Source organism: Manacus vitellinus, unplaced genomic scaffold (assembly GCF_001715985.3).
Source record: "Manacus vitellinus isolate BGI_N305 unplaced genomic scaffold, ASM171598v3 scaffold_11_pilon, whole genome shotgun sequence".
NCBI lineage: Eukaryota > Metazoa > Chordata > Aves > Passeriformes > Pipridae > Manacus > Manacus vitellinus.
Window position 1 is genome coordinate 11,948,043 of NW_021938895.1, and position 16,047 is coordinate 11,964,089.

Below are 16,047 nucleotides of genomic sequence, written 5' to 3' on the forward strand. Positions count from 1 at the left end.
CCTGCTCCACAGGGCAGGAGCTCAGACAAGATTTGTGCAAAGCAGGATCCAACAAAGCCAGTTAACCCTGGGTAAACCAATCTGTCCAGATTGTTCAACTGCCACTGACCTGAGAGCAGGCCATGTCCGCAGGCCAGAGTTAAGGGACAGAGAATTTGCTTCGCGGCCTAACGGGTAACACAATAGAGGTAACAGAACAACAGCCAACAGTATGAAGAGCAGCATGAAATGTGCATTTAACCATGCACATAATGGCAATTTTCATTAAAAGACCTGTAATGGGGAACCAGGTGTGTGGTACCTGGGAAGAGATGGCTCCCAACTTCAAAAACTCATGATCTGAATCTATAAACACTTCTCCTAATTGACATACAGAGGTCAAAGACACAAAAAGGGTTGCAAGTACACTATTTCTCTTCCCTACCTTTAAAATCCCCATTTTAAAGATGGCCAAGCCTGCTTAGTCAACAAGGGGCAGGCACCTCCAGAGAAAGCTCCATCCCAGCTCTAGACACCCTGTCCCTAATGAAGTCATAGATGTGAAAGATGACGAGTATATGCTCAGACATCTAAAAGCTTCTTTGCAGGAGAAGAACCCCACCTCGACTGTCTGCCCAACCCGGCAGACACCCAGGATGGGGTGGGAAACTGTTTAAAGTCTCCACAAGCCTCAGGGTAACTCCAGCGCTACCTGTTGTGTGCAAGTGAGTATCAGCTACACATCTTTGTCAGACTCATCGAATCGCACTTCCACCCAAGCAGGATGGCTCCTGACTGAGCAGCTACACTGGCTTTCTTAAATATCCCACTCAACAACTTACCAGTTCATCTAACATTATTAATTTTCCAGTTCACCATCTTCCCTTTCCTTCTCGCAAAGCATGATTGTCTCCTCATCCAATTATTCCCCTTCCCTGGTCTGTGAGGTGATGAGATCAGACCTCACCCCTAACACAGACACCTGAAAGCCCATCTGAATTACCACTTCATCACTCCACAGTGTTTCCTGACAATCTTTCTAACCCTGACCGCACTCTCCTTTTAATCTCAACAGCACCACTTCAGGGCAGTTTGCCTTTTCCTCTCGAAGTCTGGCCTTCCTCCCCCCACCCTCAGCTCCCTTCACTGTCTCAGAACAAGGAGCCTTTGGATCCTGGGCCCTTTTCCAGCTTGAATACACTCTTGCAAAGGTCAGAGAACACTTAACCCAGCCTCTTCTATGAAGCGGCTGCTTCCAGCAGACCCTGTGATGTCCCAAAATAACAGAAGAGGGCAGAGGGGAGCTGCCAGAGAAGCGAATTTGCTCTGAAATTTATGGATACGGTCTCGGTCCCAGGGTGGGAAGCATCTGTCAAGCATGAAATCCTCCTGGTTCCTACACCCACAGGCTCACAAAACAGCACAACAACACAGCCAGCTGTGTGACAATCCCATCCATGCAGAGCCAGGCATGTCTGATGCATCCAGTGACCAAAGCCCTGGCCTTGCTCTCAGCTCTTCCAGCACAATGCAACTGGGAAATGGGAAATACTTGTTGCTAAGGGCATCTCAAACTTCTTTTTTCCATCCCACAACTCCACAGCTTCAAAATCCACACATTTTCCTTGCTACAGAGGAAGCACATGACTCACTGTGTGAAAGGAGCGTTTCTTCACCAGAAAGGTGTAGTTTACTAAATCCCCATAGCGCCCTAAGGAGACCAGCAAAGCACTCTGTCTGGCAGGTGACACCCTCCTGAACAGACACAGTGGCAGAGGTGCAATATCCCTGCACATGCCCACAAGAAGGCAAGAACTTGGTCCCAGAGTTGCTAGGGGCAACTCCTTGTGATAATATGCTACTTCGACATTAAATATGACACACATCCAGGGTCCTGGGTGCTTAAATGAATAACTACATCAGAAATCCCAGACACAGAGCCTCATCACCTCCCACTTAACACTGCTGCAATGCTGCTTGACACTGGGATCAAATCATTCCCACAGCAAACTGGAAGCAAAAGCAAGAGAAGGAAACAGGAGAAGCAGCAAACCCAGAAGAATCACCTGGCTCTGGTCCAGGTAACTCCAAGGCTCAGAAAGTAAATTTCTAATAATCAAAGGCTTGCTGGCTGGTTAAACATACCATCTATGCAGCACTTCTGCTGTTATTAAACATAAAACACTATTTATTACTGCGAAGGACTTTCTGCAGCATTAGAAACTCAGCTCTGTCTAATTCTTGCTCTCTTCATACACTTTAAGACTACTGTTGGGGGGGCAGTGGGGGAGGGAAAGGAAAGAGCAAGAGCATGCAAGGTAAATGAACCATGCAATAAAAATTGTTGAAATTGGCTCAGACATCTCCTGATAAGATCACAGAAGTTGAGAAAGAATTGCAGCTCTACTGGTGAGAAATTCAACCATTGACAAAACACATCCACTCAGGGAAAATACTGAAGTTAAACAGACACTTAAACACACAGAGCACTTGCTAAAAATGGCAATTCTTTAAACACTGAAGTCAAGACTATTTTTGTCTTAATATGATTCTGATACCAGGAGCCAAGGCTTGCACATTTGGTATCAACAGTCCCCTCTGCAGGTTCATACAAACCAGTACTCACAGTATATGGATCTCACACACTAAGACTGTGAATCTGGAAGAAAATTTGTCTCTCTAGCTACCAAACCAGTCTGTCTCACACCCCCCACCACGACTTCATCCCATGAAGTTCAGTCCTGAGATGAAGTATCACCATGAGGGTCCTTAGAACTTTACAAGATGCTATATCATAGACTGAAGCTACTCATTCAGGGGTCTGTAGAGTGACTGGGCAATAACTACCTGGTAGGAAGGGAAGGCCTTCCTTGGGGCAGCCACAGGGTTCTCAGCACCATCTCTAAGCCCTGCTCCTGGGTTAGTGACCCACCCCTGCTGCAGAATGGCTCAGCCAGTAGAGAGGCGGCTGCACAAAGTGTTTCCATCTCCCCGAGGACTTGAATTGCTCTGTCTCCACGATCCACCCCTGTGTACAAATCCTAAGCCTTTGTGTATCTTATAGACACTGACTACCCAGGTTTGTTAAATGTCTGACTGGCTGTGGCAGCAGGATAACACTTTGGGAATATTTACTGACTCTTTTTGACTGCCGTTCTGAAGCATCATCTGCTTGTTCACATAATGAAGTGCTTCATGTTTCAGAAATCATGTCAGCCTTTTAGCACTCTCCAGCAGGTAAGGCCCTCCCTGCCAGCCCTCTCAACCTGACTGAAGCCAAACCTGGTGAACAGGGAAGCCCGGCACTCAACGCCAGCTTCACAAGCAATGCCACACATGGTGCAAGGCAGCACTTTCAGCAGCAGCACACACAGCTCCTCATGGGTGCTGCCTGCCAAGCATCCTAAACGTCTCCCACAGAGCTGAAACCCAACAGCACTCCCCATACAACCTTTTCTCCATAGTTATTGTGTAGCACAGAGCAAAGCTCATGGTGAGAGTGAGCTCTGTGCAGTGACACCAGCCTTTGTTCCTCCTGCAGAGCACATTGGCACACACAGCTCCAGAGAAGGACCTGTGTTCTCTACTGAGAGTTCCCATGTTCTCCAAGCCAGGTTCTCCCTAGATATGGCACTCTGCAGCCTCCACTAGTTTTCCCCATGATGTTGGTGACTAGCACATAACATACTAGCAAGGGAACAGCCAGTCTCCAAAAATTGAAGGAGAGCCATTCCCAATTTTTCATGAAAATCCAAGCAGTAATGAAACTCTCCAAAGAAAACTTCTGCTCTTTGACTCCAGCAACAAACTGGTGGGAAATGCCTTTAGAACTGAGTTAACTCGACTCTCTGACCTGCTGTCCTTGCACCTGAAGATATACAGGCCTTTTCCAAAAGCTGGAGTGGCTCAAACAGCTGCAGTTAGCTACTAGCTAGGGATGCTGCCCCTACCTACACACCTTCCATAGTGCCCACAGTTCTGAGAAAAGATCAAACCAGGGTTCACCAGGAGGCTGCTCTACTTTGAAATAGGTCACTGGGTGTTGGGATCTGTGGTTTAAGCAACACATGCTTTGGGAGCTCAGAGGCAGCTGCTACTCCCTCTTCTGCTGAACGCAAGCCCATTGCTACAGCCTTAACTCCCTCAGAAGCTGCCCCCTGCCTCCCACAGGGATCCTTCAGGAGGCTGTGCTCACTGCCAAGCCCAGCTATGCTCCATCACACCTCCTGCACCACTTCATCAGCTCTGGAAACGCTCAGTGCTTCCTTCTGTCAGTACTTGTCTGTCAGGCAGGCAGTTCTGCCAAGAACCTTAAAGCAGTTGCAAAGCTCTCCCAGTTGCACATCCAAACCCTCTTAAGAAATAGCCAGAAGGTTTTGCCTAATGTAAGAGCGTAAACAAACTTGTTACATGCTAATCACCAGGTAGGCCACACACCCTTCCCCTCCCCCAGCCCCTGAATCTGCTAAAAGGACAGGAAATATAATCGTGGTCACATACCTTCGCTTCCTCGTTGATGTCCCAAGTGAAGGATATGGCGTTGTAAGCAATCTCCTCGATGTTACTGATGGTGTTAAAGCTCTCCTTGTAGTCAGCTGTTAGAAAGAAGGATTCATGAGGGAGAGGAAGAAGAGATACTATGTGAAGTCCTTAGTCACACAAAGCAGCCAGAAACTGCAACTCTTCAGCAAAGGAAGCTGAACTGTACTTAGGAATGGATCATTAAAAAGCCCGGAAATGGTTCTTGTACAAAACAACCCCAACAAACATGAGGAAGGAGGAAAATGGGACTTGTAGAAATTCTAAACTCCAGTGAGAAAGGAAGATATCCCAAATATCAGGTGTTCTGTGCCATAACCTCCTATGTGCAGGAAACTCTACCCTGCACAGCAAGGACATAAAGCTCTCAATAAACTCCTTCAATAACAAACAAAGATTTGCATGCGCGTCTGCTTTAAGTGCCAGGTGATTAATCCCTGCTTTGATTCACAGAAGGAAGGGACGACAAGTACAACCCAGCCTTCAGCCAGAGAAGGCTGGAAGTCAGCCAGCCCCAGCCTTGTCTGGAGGCAAGTGGAAATTTGCAGTGTTTTCTTTTTTCACATGTACCAAAGACCAGTTGTGAGCAAAGTTGTGGGAAGGAGGATCATTAGTGTTGAGGTACTTCTATGAGGATCTTGTCCTTTGAAGAAATACAATATTTAGGACAGACACTGAGACTACAAGCTGTGATTTAGTTGCAAGCACCAGGATATGCCAAAGCAACTGTTGTTTGAAAGAGGGTGTTAGATCTCCTAATGCAAACGTCTAAAGACCACCAACCAAAATCCTCCAAAGATCAGCTTCTTTAAGGAGTCCTAAAAACTGCATTAGCTCCAAGCAATCATAAGCTCTCTCTGGGCTTTCAGCAAACCCATGGATAGCAGAGTGTCCCTTAAAATAACAAAGCTTTAGCAGAAAACCAAACCTTGCCAAGGAATTAGGCATGAAATTTGACATCAGCAATGAGAGTGTTCCTTACCTATGTCAATGCATCTTTGTTTGGCTGTGTGCTGTCTTGAGTGCCAGTATTTCCAGTGCCTGAGCTGATCTTCCCTTGTTTTGTCTTCAGCAAACACAACCATAATGACACTCTGAAAGGAGAGGGAGAGAAAGATTAAAAAAAATAAATAACAAAAATGTGAAAGATAAAAGGCCAGAGAGTACATTTGTTTTGGAAGTTCTCATTGGTATCAGGTTTTCTGCTTTAGGCTTTCCCACTTGAGGCATCACAGTGTACCTGCCACACTGCTGCCAAACTGGAAGGCAGACAGCATCACTTTCTGGGTCATAAACAGAGCAGAGCTGCTCTCCTAACTAGAATTCAAGGATCTCATTCCAGGTGTTGCATCACCTTTACACAAGTGCTGACACCACTTCTTAACAGACTGAGCCAGGATGGGCTGGTGTGGAAGTAGGTGGACAGCAAAGGAACAAACGTTGACGTAAGAGCGCGGGTAAGCTGGCCTTAGTGCTGATGCTCTAGTTTAGATTACTGCACTTTGGGAGAGTTTAAGGCCACCACTGTACACACCCTCTTTCCCAAGAAACCACAAAAGCTGCCACTCACTCGGACTTTACTGATGGGGTGATGGATTCCTTCACTGCTGCTGACTTCTTTCAGCGTGATGGGGTAAAATTGACCTTTGTTCAAGTAGGTCATTGTGTTGTCCCCAGGCTTCTGTCGCAGGGACTTGGAGGCTTCCAGAGTGTATTCGAAGTTATTCCTATAGAGCAAAAAGGGTAGTGATTGCTAAGGCATTTTCCTGGAAAGCCGACTAAACATTCCACATTTAATTTGGAGAAATTCCAAAGTCGTTAGTTGACTCACTAAGCCATCAACAGGCAAGGAAGTTGGAAAACAGGATGAGCCCCTTTTTCAATCATTTCCTTCATGAATGAACATTTAAGAGAAGTTCTTGGCAAGCTAAATCCCAAGACACATCAGCAGGCAAGACTGGAAGGTCCCTATTCAGGCTGAGAGCAGCAAGCTGCTTTCACAGAAAAGTATCTATTAGCAATTTAATTAAATTCACAAGCTAATAAGCTATTCAGTGGCCATGGCCCTCTTGGTCAACTGCAACTAATCAAATAACTAATTTGCTCCCCTTCCTTGGAATTCAGATGAGTTCCTATTTCTGCTGTAGATTTCCAGCAGAGAGAGAATAAGACAAGCTGACCAGGGAGAGGGACACAGCTGGAAGCAAACTCCCAGACCACCAAAAAGCTGACAGACAGCACTGCACCTCCCCAGGGGACAGGGTGCTGGTGCAAGGTCAGTGACCGAAATTGGGTGTATTTCCAACCCCGCAAGTAGTTTTCCTGAAAGTAGTTTTCTTTAAAGACAAAAGTAGGATTTTCAGCTGTGAAATTCAAATGAGCAGACACTGTTGTGGTTTTGAGATCCACTGCACCTCCAGTATCTAACAGACTTAGTGCAGAATGGCATGAGCTGTACTGTTTGCTTGTGGACAACTGTAAGAGAATGGGAAGATACAGGCAAATGAGGGCCTTAAAGCATTACCCAGAAATGCTGTCAAAAACATAATCTTCTGAATTCATGTTGGCCATTCGCAGATTCAGTTCGGTAGGAAAGAAAACCTGGGGTAGACACAAAACAAAACACAACAATTAACAGCAAAAAGAAAAGTCAAGATTAAACCGATACTCATTACCATAGAACTTCTGGCAAGCAAATTGATCATCAGATAACAACTGATTTTTGGTCTGTACAAACAGGACACTTGAGCAGTGTTTTAATCCAAAACTTCTGGGTGTCAACTACGAACAACATCTGACAAGCCTTCTGAGTCAGCTTAGGGCAACATTTTAAAGCTTTCCCAAATCTCAAAGAAAGGGCATAGCTACATAGCTCTTTAAGGTTTGGCTTAAAAATCAAACAACACTACTGTTGTTTTCAGTTGGTACCATAAAACAAACCCCGCAGATTTTCAGCCATGTTTAACTCTCACTCAAGGCCCCTACATAATCCAACTGTTTTCCACTGATACACACCACACCTAGAAACTGGCAGTAAGGAAGCTTACAGACATAGTCACTTCAGTTTGGTACCTGCAAAGGCACCACGGAGTGCTAAACTCTTGCAAAACCTGGCTCAGTGCTGTGGATCGAGATAACCATTTCCACAGTATGCAAGCCAAAGCCTCTGTCACCAGTAAGATTAGTCATTTGCTTTTGATAATAATTTCACATCGTGAAGGTTTTAAGTTATACTTATGCACCTTTCTGAGAAAGTCTTCTATTCCTAAACCACTGGACAGATTTCTGATTCATGTAACAAGAACAGTTAAAGGTGGAACTGGATCTCTCCATCCAGATCAAGACACGTGCAGGCACACACACAGACATACACAGGGCAACTGCCTCTCTTGGTACCTCTTGCACGCCCTCCTTGAAAGTCTCCGAGAAGGTGGAGTCTGGTGTTCGCCTCTGGGAGTTTTGGGGCTGGGTGCTGGAACTGAACTGGTCAGGATTGAGGTTCCTGTCGAAGACCACCACTCGCTCAGGGGGCTCGGGGTGGTAGACACTCGGTGGGATGCCCACGGCAAAGCCATGGGGCTGCGTCTCCGTTTTGATGGAATGGGTGGGCATCGTGGCAATCGAAACGGTGACTGTTGTGTCAGGGGTTGTGAGGTGGCCTCGCTTGTCCATACCCATCTGGGGCGTGTGTGGAAGGACAATATTGAAAGGCACATTTTTCAGAACCTGGACTCTGTTTTCTCCAGCAGAAATGAGTGACTGTTCTGTCACATTTGGGATGCTGTTCCTAAAAAGGGCAAAAAGAAATCATGCATAAGTTATACAGCTTATTTTCTCATTAAACAAGAGCTAGAAATACTTCTCGGCCTTTTAGACAAGGATATCTGACACCAACTCTCCTGCTTGTGCAGAACAGCTCAATCCTAATCTGAAAAGCTGATAAACACATGAAAAACCAAAAACTCCTCACCCACTGCTAACCAGCCCACCTTGGAGATGAATTACCCTGGAGCAAAGGGTGAGGGTTCACAGCCCAGATCCTCACTGCTTGGAAAACAGTAGTCCAAAACTAAGTGCTTCAAGGCCCTTCCCACCACACATCAGCACACAAGGCTCCATGGAACTGCTCTTTGGCAGACAGAGAAGGGCTGAGAGCAAGGTTGCTGCTTCTCTGCCCCAGGACTGCGCACCACACGAGAAGCACTAATAGGGAAATTACACCCCTCTCTCATGCACAAACCCCCAGGAAAATCCACACTGAGACTCCTGGGAGTGGTTTGCATAACTTGCCGCTCTCCACCCCACCACACTCATTTCTGCCAGGACAACACTGAGACCTGTGGCTGAGCTGACCTCACAGCTAGTAGCCACTAACTCAGCCTGCCCTCCCTTTCTCCCTCCCCACAAAGTGGTCCTGCCCGCTCCCTTGCACCAATTCTGATGCTCCCCTGCCTCCCTGATGAACCAGTTCAGCTTGTTCTGCTGGAACAAGCCACGTTTTTTTCCCTGTTTGGTGATGGGTCAGTGTAAGACCAGAGCTGGTACAAGGGCAGCAGTGGGAACCAGACTGCTCTCCTAAACAACAGGGTATTCAATCAGCTCAGCCAGATCACAAAACCTCACCTCAGGTCCTTAAAGCATTCTAATCTGTCCAAAAAAAGAGGATGGTAGAAGTGGAAGCCTGGCTTGAGTGAATCTCACATTGGTAATATTCACTTAATATCATCTTCTGCTTGAGAGGGAGGGCAGGAAGGGGAAGAAAGAAAGGAGTCCCAGAGGATACAAAGGAAGTCCAAGCAATACCAACCCAAAACTAAACTACAAGCACTTTGAAGTCCCTCCCTACTAGCCCAATGCATGACACAGCAATGCTGCTGGTACCTGAGAGCAACATCTGCAGAGAGTAACTGAAGTAACCTCATGCAAAAATAAAAGGGTCACCAGCAACCTCCACAGCCTGGGGAAGGGGTGCCTGTGCTAGCAGACTGTGTCTAATGTTAGAGAGAGCAGCTTTTGCTATGCTGACTGTGTGACACTAGGACACAAAAAGCAGATGGATGGCAACAAGAAGCAGTTTGAGCCTCAGCTCTCCACACTGTTCTCCAATCCCCATCCCGTTCCTGGGACAACACAGGAATCTGAGGCACAGAGTAAAAGCAAACAATCTGTCTCTTCCAGCACAACACAATAGTGCAGCAAGTTACTTTCTTTCAGCAGCTTTGGTGGTCTAGGAGGGAAGGGAATTAAGCAGAGAAGCAATAATAAAAAATAATACCTTTTGCTATGATCTTGTTCCGGATGCTCTACCTCTGGTTTAGCTGTTGAAGATCTCCTCTCCCTTGGAACCTGGGAAATTTAAGACATATTATAATTCAATTCTTACTCCCATTAAAAAAAAAATACCTCCTTAAAACAGAGCCTTTTGGTCAAATTATGAAAGTGTTACTCTCTGATGGCCAGTCATTATTAACATTACCGCTTGACCAGTATTTGCAGGGTTTGGGGATGCCAGGCCTATCCCAGGAGATGCCCCATGGATCCCCTTGCAGCTGACTTGGTCAGCTGTGTCAGCCCTGGGCTCCTGTCAGCACCAGGTGGTGGAAAAACCAGTGTAGAAAGCCATCCATCCTTGGCTGGAGCATCAGCACCAGGGTGAGCAGGTCCAGGAGATTTCCCAAGGTTTGTGCTGGCAGTGCAGGTTTACTCCTCTGCAGGCTGGCAGAGTTCAGTTTGCTGGATGAACTCGAAGCTTGTGAAAGGACACTGCTCCATAGCCACTTCCCCAGGAACACATGCGCTCTAGGCCATCCTGCTAAGACCACTTGAGGCTCTCCTTTCTTCTTGGACACCAGGGGATTTGTGGAGGACTAGGTCCAATAAGCATATTGAGATGTTACAGCTCATATTTGTGCATGGCCACACACAACACACTGGCTCAAGCTATACTAAATATTTTATAAACAAAAGGTAACAACCAGTTCTCTGGATTTAAGACAGCTCAATACTGCTCCTCATATTTTATGCCACGGACACGATTTGCCCTGAAAACACAAACACCGATCACACAAGTAACCTCATCCATACATATGCACACCCATTTTCCTGACTGCTCTGCAAAGCCGAGGCACACAGACCGTGAACTCTTGGAGCTGTGGTGGCTCAGTTTCTTGCACAGAGCACACAGCCAGTGCCTCAGCAACCCAAACAGCTCTTGCAACCACTGACACAAGCTCGTGGTGCTCAGGCCCCCTCAGCCACACAGCAAGTCCACACAAGCTCCCCTGCCAACCCACACACAGGGCCCAGGACTTTTGCCACCCTCAACACGCCTCCTGAACAAGGAAAGCAAACACCTTCTGGTGTATGGACAAGTGAACTCCCACCACTCTCCTCTGCTAAAGCCTGTTCAGATCTTGCCTCTGTTTGCTAGCTTGGGTCCAGCATGGAGAAATACCACTTTAGTGCTAACTCAAAGGCTGATGGAATACCTGCATGAACAGCATACTATTTTAAACAGCCTCCAAGTGAAAACTAAGTACTCATTCTTCTAAATAACCATGAATCTCCAATAACACCAGAATTCTTAGATTTTCTGTGGTAACCAGCAAAATTTGGAGAATATCTAGCTGGAGACTGCTGGGAGACCAGCACTAGCTAGTCTGAAAAACAAGGGTCTTTCAAGCTGCATTTGGCCAGTGCTCCCAAATGATAGGTTTTTCTCAAAATTTGTTGCCTATAAGGCCTTATTAACCACAGTTGAGCAATCAAGGTAGCCCAGTAGTCAAATGGAAGGAAATAAAAGTTGTTTAGTTTTGCTGATTTGGTTTTTTTTTTTAATACAAAAGTGATCTCATCAGCTGCCTTTAATATTGCAGAGGGGGCGTACTAGAACTGCCTAGACATCATCTCTCCAACATTACTCCATAACAGCCCACAATAAATCTTTCAACCTCTAACTATTTTGCTTCACCCAGGTGTGCAGCATACCTGTTCTTCCACTGATTTTTTTCTGTACACCCACTGATACCCAAACATAAGAGGAAACCCTGAATTAGGCATTTATGTACAGCAAATCTCTTCTGCTTTGCTGAGCATGAAGGATCAACATCAACGTTCCTTTTGTAATCTACAGGTTTAGAGATCAAAATTGATTTTCTGGATTAAAATTGTTCCAGTGAAAGCATGTTGTTGTTTCTTCTTTTTTTTTCCCCCCAAAAGCATAGCAAGCACAGGCACAAAGCAGAAAGCCAGTTTTCTCACAAAACTAGCTGAATAACATCCACATCAGTGAGTCTGTGGCATTCTGTCGTGTGTGTGTGGAGCGTTAATCTCCATATTAAGCATTACAAGAATATTTTGATACATAAGATGTGTTCAACTTTTTAAAAGGGCAGGCAAGGATTTTGTCTACACCAGGCAACCTCTCCTTGTGCTTGAAGAACACACTGAGGCTGGCAACTCCACTCACTACTGCTGAAAGCACTAGCCAAAATGCCAGGCACGAGAGCCAAGTCAGACTCCTGCACGCTCAGCAAAGAAAAAACAGGCATCTCCACCCAGTAAGCCAGGCCACCATAACACAGGTGTCTTAACACAAGCAGGACCCCTCCCTGCCTGGAAATGCCTGTTGGTCTCTTCTGACCTGGACCGGAGACAACTACCCTGGCTTATACTTTTGGTATTTAGGAAAGAAAGCTCAGCAAAATGCACCCCATGCAGACCAGAATCTGTTTGACCACTTAATTCAGCTGTGAGCAACTAGGAAGGCATATGTCTCCAAGAAGACCATGAACACTGGGGAAGAGAACCACAATGGCCAAAGGATTAACAGATTACAGCAGCTGAAGCTCACTGAGGGTTAGAGAGATGAAGATAGCAACTCCTTCAGGTGGACACTTCTGCCTCACACACCACCCAGAATCTGTAGTTATAGCTTAGTATCAGTTGAGACTAAGGTAACACAACAAAGCCCCAGCCAAAGCCAATGGTCCACCACATGAGCAAAAGAAGAGAAGTTTTGTTCTCTATGTATATTTACATTCAGACAGGGATATGGTACCAAAGTGTCATTCTTCATGACTATTTCTATAACTCACTGCCTTCTGCAGAGCCCAGGGTCAAGAGGCAAGGAAAGTGCTGTGGAAGCTGAAAAGCAGCAAAGTGCTACCAAACCTTTACATTAAGATCCAGGGGATCTTATTTTACTGAGCTAAAAATAAACCACATTTCAGAAAGAGAGATGTGGAATTTTTTCCCTTTGAAAACCACATCGTTTAAAGTCCTCATGATCTATTCATAGATTCTGTAAAATCCTCTAGCAAATGACACCTTTCCTACAAGTGGAACAAGAGCTCCTCCGGCTGCCAGAGCGTACCCACGCCACTCTACCTTGTAGTAATCATACAGCAGTCCCAGGGCAGCTGCGCTGTCTTCATCCCCATTGATGCTCATCATAGCTTTGGTAGCTGCTGTAAGGGGATTTTCAAGAAAGGTTTTCCAGGCCTCATCTTCATTGGTGTAAGGACGTCTCTGAGAGTAGAGAGAATCATTCTGAAGAACCAACACGGGTCTTTTACTTGAATCATAAAAAAAAAAAAGAAGAAATAAAAAAGCCACCTGTTAGAACACATGAAAAACATTCTGTAAATTCTTCAAAATAAGCTGCCCCAGTTTCACAGGGTTCACACTCTGATTCAGTGCACTACAAGGATTAGTCAACACAAAAAGCCCAGAAACCTAATTCTGATCTCACTCATGCTCGGTGTAAATCAGGATTAATTTGACCAAACTCAGATGGATTACACCAGCCTATATAAAAAGGCAAAGCCGTTTAAGACTGCACCTGACCTGCTCATGTTCTGAATCCAATCCAGAAAGAGTTACACACACACTAGCCTACCACTTACCAAGCCTCCTATGTGATACTGCCAAGATGCAACCTATTTCAGTTACCACATGGAACTAGGAAATGTGAATTAACAAAACATCTCTTTCCTCCAGCACTTTCAAGTGTCTAAGCTAAAAACACCACGTAGGAGCTACCCATTAGTTACAAACTATGCAGGGAAACTGGTCAAGGGGACTTGAAATCAACATGGAAGTGTTCTCCTCTGACAAGAAACCAAAAGATTTACTGCCTGGTTACCATTGAAATAATCCATGACACCAGTTTGAAACACCCTCAACAGATAAGTGAAGAAAAAAAAAAAGAAAAAAATCTGAGTTATTCCCTTTATGTTGCAATATATAAAAAAGAAATTATTTTTACTCTGAACATTTTGAGATTGTTGAGAACAGGAAAGCTCCAACATAACTTGGACCTTCTGCCCACAGGCAAAAGCAGGACATGTGCAGAAAATGCTGTCTTGCCAGCCCAGACAACTTAGTTTTTTTTTTGTTCTATTGATAAAATATATGCTTCTTCTTCCAAGTCAGCTCAAGATAATGTTTAAATCTGACTTTTAAACCAGTTCAAACAGTTTTCTTTCTGGTGCAAGTGTAATATTAATTTACTGTAGATTGGTTGAGGGAGAAGGGGAGGCCTCTTTATTTTCTTAAATAATCCCAAACTTGTCATCTTTAATGAACTGCTAATAGTTTAAAACAAATAAATAATTATGTTAAAACAACTAACCCCATAAAAAGCAGTTCCCTACCACCATCACACGCTTTCCCCGGTAGATAAGCATTCTTTGCATCTATTTACCCAGATGCATTCAGGGACTGAAATATACTACAAGTACAAAAAGTTGTGAAATAGAAAGTTGTGAAATACCCTAATCACTATAATCAGCTTAGCAGTATCCTACATTTATCACCACCTTCTACCAAAAAGATTGCAAAGCAAATTACGCGTTCGATGCTTTATCAGTTACACAAGTCATCTTGCTGAGCTTCCATCGGACAGCTTGGCCGAGCTGAAGACACTGAAAGCAAGTGGGAGTTTCCAGGACTTGTAAGAGCACTTTCTGGCTATAAATCAGTATTATATAGTTGGCAAAAAGCAAACAACGATGACAAAGGAGACAAGCTCTTGCACCAAGCCCTTTCTTTAGGTCTTCACACATATTTGTGTACGCAACAGAATGCAGATACTTCTGGTATTGAGGACATCTTTCTATCAAAGTCAGGGGAGCAGCAGAAGACAAAGCAGAATTTTCTTCAGGGACATGACACAAACTCCTATTCTTACACAATGTGATATAAGAAGCCTCCAATATCCATTGCAAACGGGTAAATCCTCCAGTTACACTCTCATAGAGAAAAAGTAACTGGAAGTAACCTGGATGCAGTTCACTTTATCCATCCCTGTGAAGCTGAAGGGGTAAGAGCCTTGCTAGAACTCACAGCACTAAGCTGATTCCCTCCAGCAAAGCAACACACATGCAAAGAGAGAACCAAGAAAGAACCAAAAATACTGAGAACTAAAACAGCAACTAATCAGAAACACAGTAAATGCAAAACCTACATATTTTTGTGTGATTTCTTTGTCATTGAAACACACAAATATAATGCACATTGCCCTACAGGTAACCCACCCTGCTACAAACAATGCTGAAAAAATTATTTGCAGAATTATCAGGAGAAGTGCAGGGTTTGGCAGGAACTTAATCCTTTAGGAGGAACACAGCTTCTTCCACGAAAACAAGAATATATTAATAAGAGAAGGCAAACATATTTTTCCTAAGTTTTAAAAGATAACTGGCAGGGGGATCTGCTCACAAAGTAGTAGATGCGTCCAGCAAAGCCTGGAATTAAATTTCCTACCGCAGTTTTAATAATTTCTGAATTTTATTTTCTACGTGAATGCAGTGGGAACAGAGAAATATTACAAAAAGCAGATACACTCTCTTTGCCTGCAAGGATCCCTCAGCCCTCAACACTCTGTGTTCAGATCACAGAAACTATTCCTACTTACTTCGCTGATCCAGGATCCTGCCGCCTTCTCCCTCACCCTGCAATTTACCTGGCGACGCTCAGGGCTGCCCAGCCTGAGCCGCGCTGTAACTGCTCCTGCTCAGCGCACACCTTTAATGCTGAGGCAGCACCGAAGATTTCTTTCACGTCTCCTGCGTGCCAGAACAGCGAAGTGCACGTAACCAAATTGCTACGGCCTTATCTACTAAGTGTCACTGGAAATAAGAACACCTATGAAAAATCCTAATCACAGAGACGAGTTAGGGAGCTGCTGCACTGGAGTCCTCTTTATAGGGTAGCATACTGAAATAAAAACTTTGGTAAAAACCTATGCTTTCCCTAGGAAAGGAGTGCGTTGAGTCACAAACCATTCAAAGTATAGCAATTTTATAATCGGTTCTTCAAATCAAATCAGTTCAGAGTTACCCCATTTTCTGGCACTCAAGTGTCCACGGCCACCGTCTACAGATGGACACGGTGACAAGTGCAGGAACAGACTGGAATCTTTAAACACCGCCCGGGATCCGCTTGAAGGCGACGTCTCGCATTCAACACCACGGAGTTACAGCACACACACCTCGAGCTCAGTTTAACTCTTTCCGCACCCAGTTT

General features: G+C 44.9%; 1 protein-coding gene across 1 annotated transcript in view; it reads right to left on the reverse strand.

Moving 5' to 3' along the window:
• GRHL1 (grainyhead like transcription factor 1) overlaps window positions 1-13,083 on the reverse strand; it is a 37,035-nt gene extending 23,952 nt beyond the window's left edge. Inside the window, exons 1-7 of the mRNA XM_018088975.3 lie at window positions 12,907-13,083; window positions 9,794-9,864; window positions 7,915-8,305; window positions 7,043-7,119; window positions 6,089-6,245; window positions 5,501-5,612; window positions 4,480-4,574 (exon numbers count right to left, since the gene is read on the reverse strand). Of these exons, the coding sequence (XP_017944464.1) occupies window positions 4,480-4,574; window positions 5,501-5,612; window positions 6,089-6,245; window positions 7,043-7,119; window positions 7,915-8,305; window positions 9,794-9,864; window positions 12,907-12,972 (969 nt within the window). The 5' untranslated portion in view covers window positions 12,973-13,083. The remainder of the gene's footprint in view (window positions 1-4,479; window positions 4,575-5,500; window positions 5,613-6,088; window positions 6,246-7,042; window positions 7,120-7,914; window positions 8,306-9,793; window positions 9,865-12,906) is intronic.
• Between the last annotated feature and the right edge of the window lie 2,964 nt (window positions 13,084-16,047).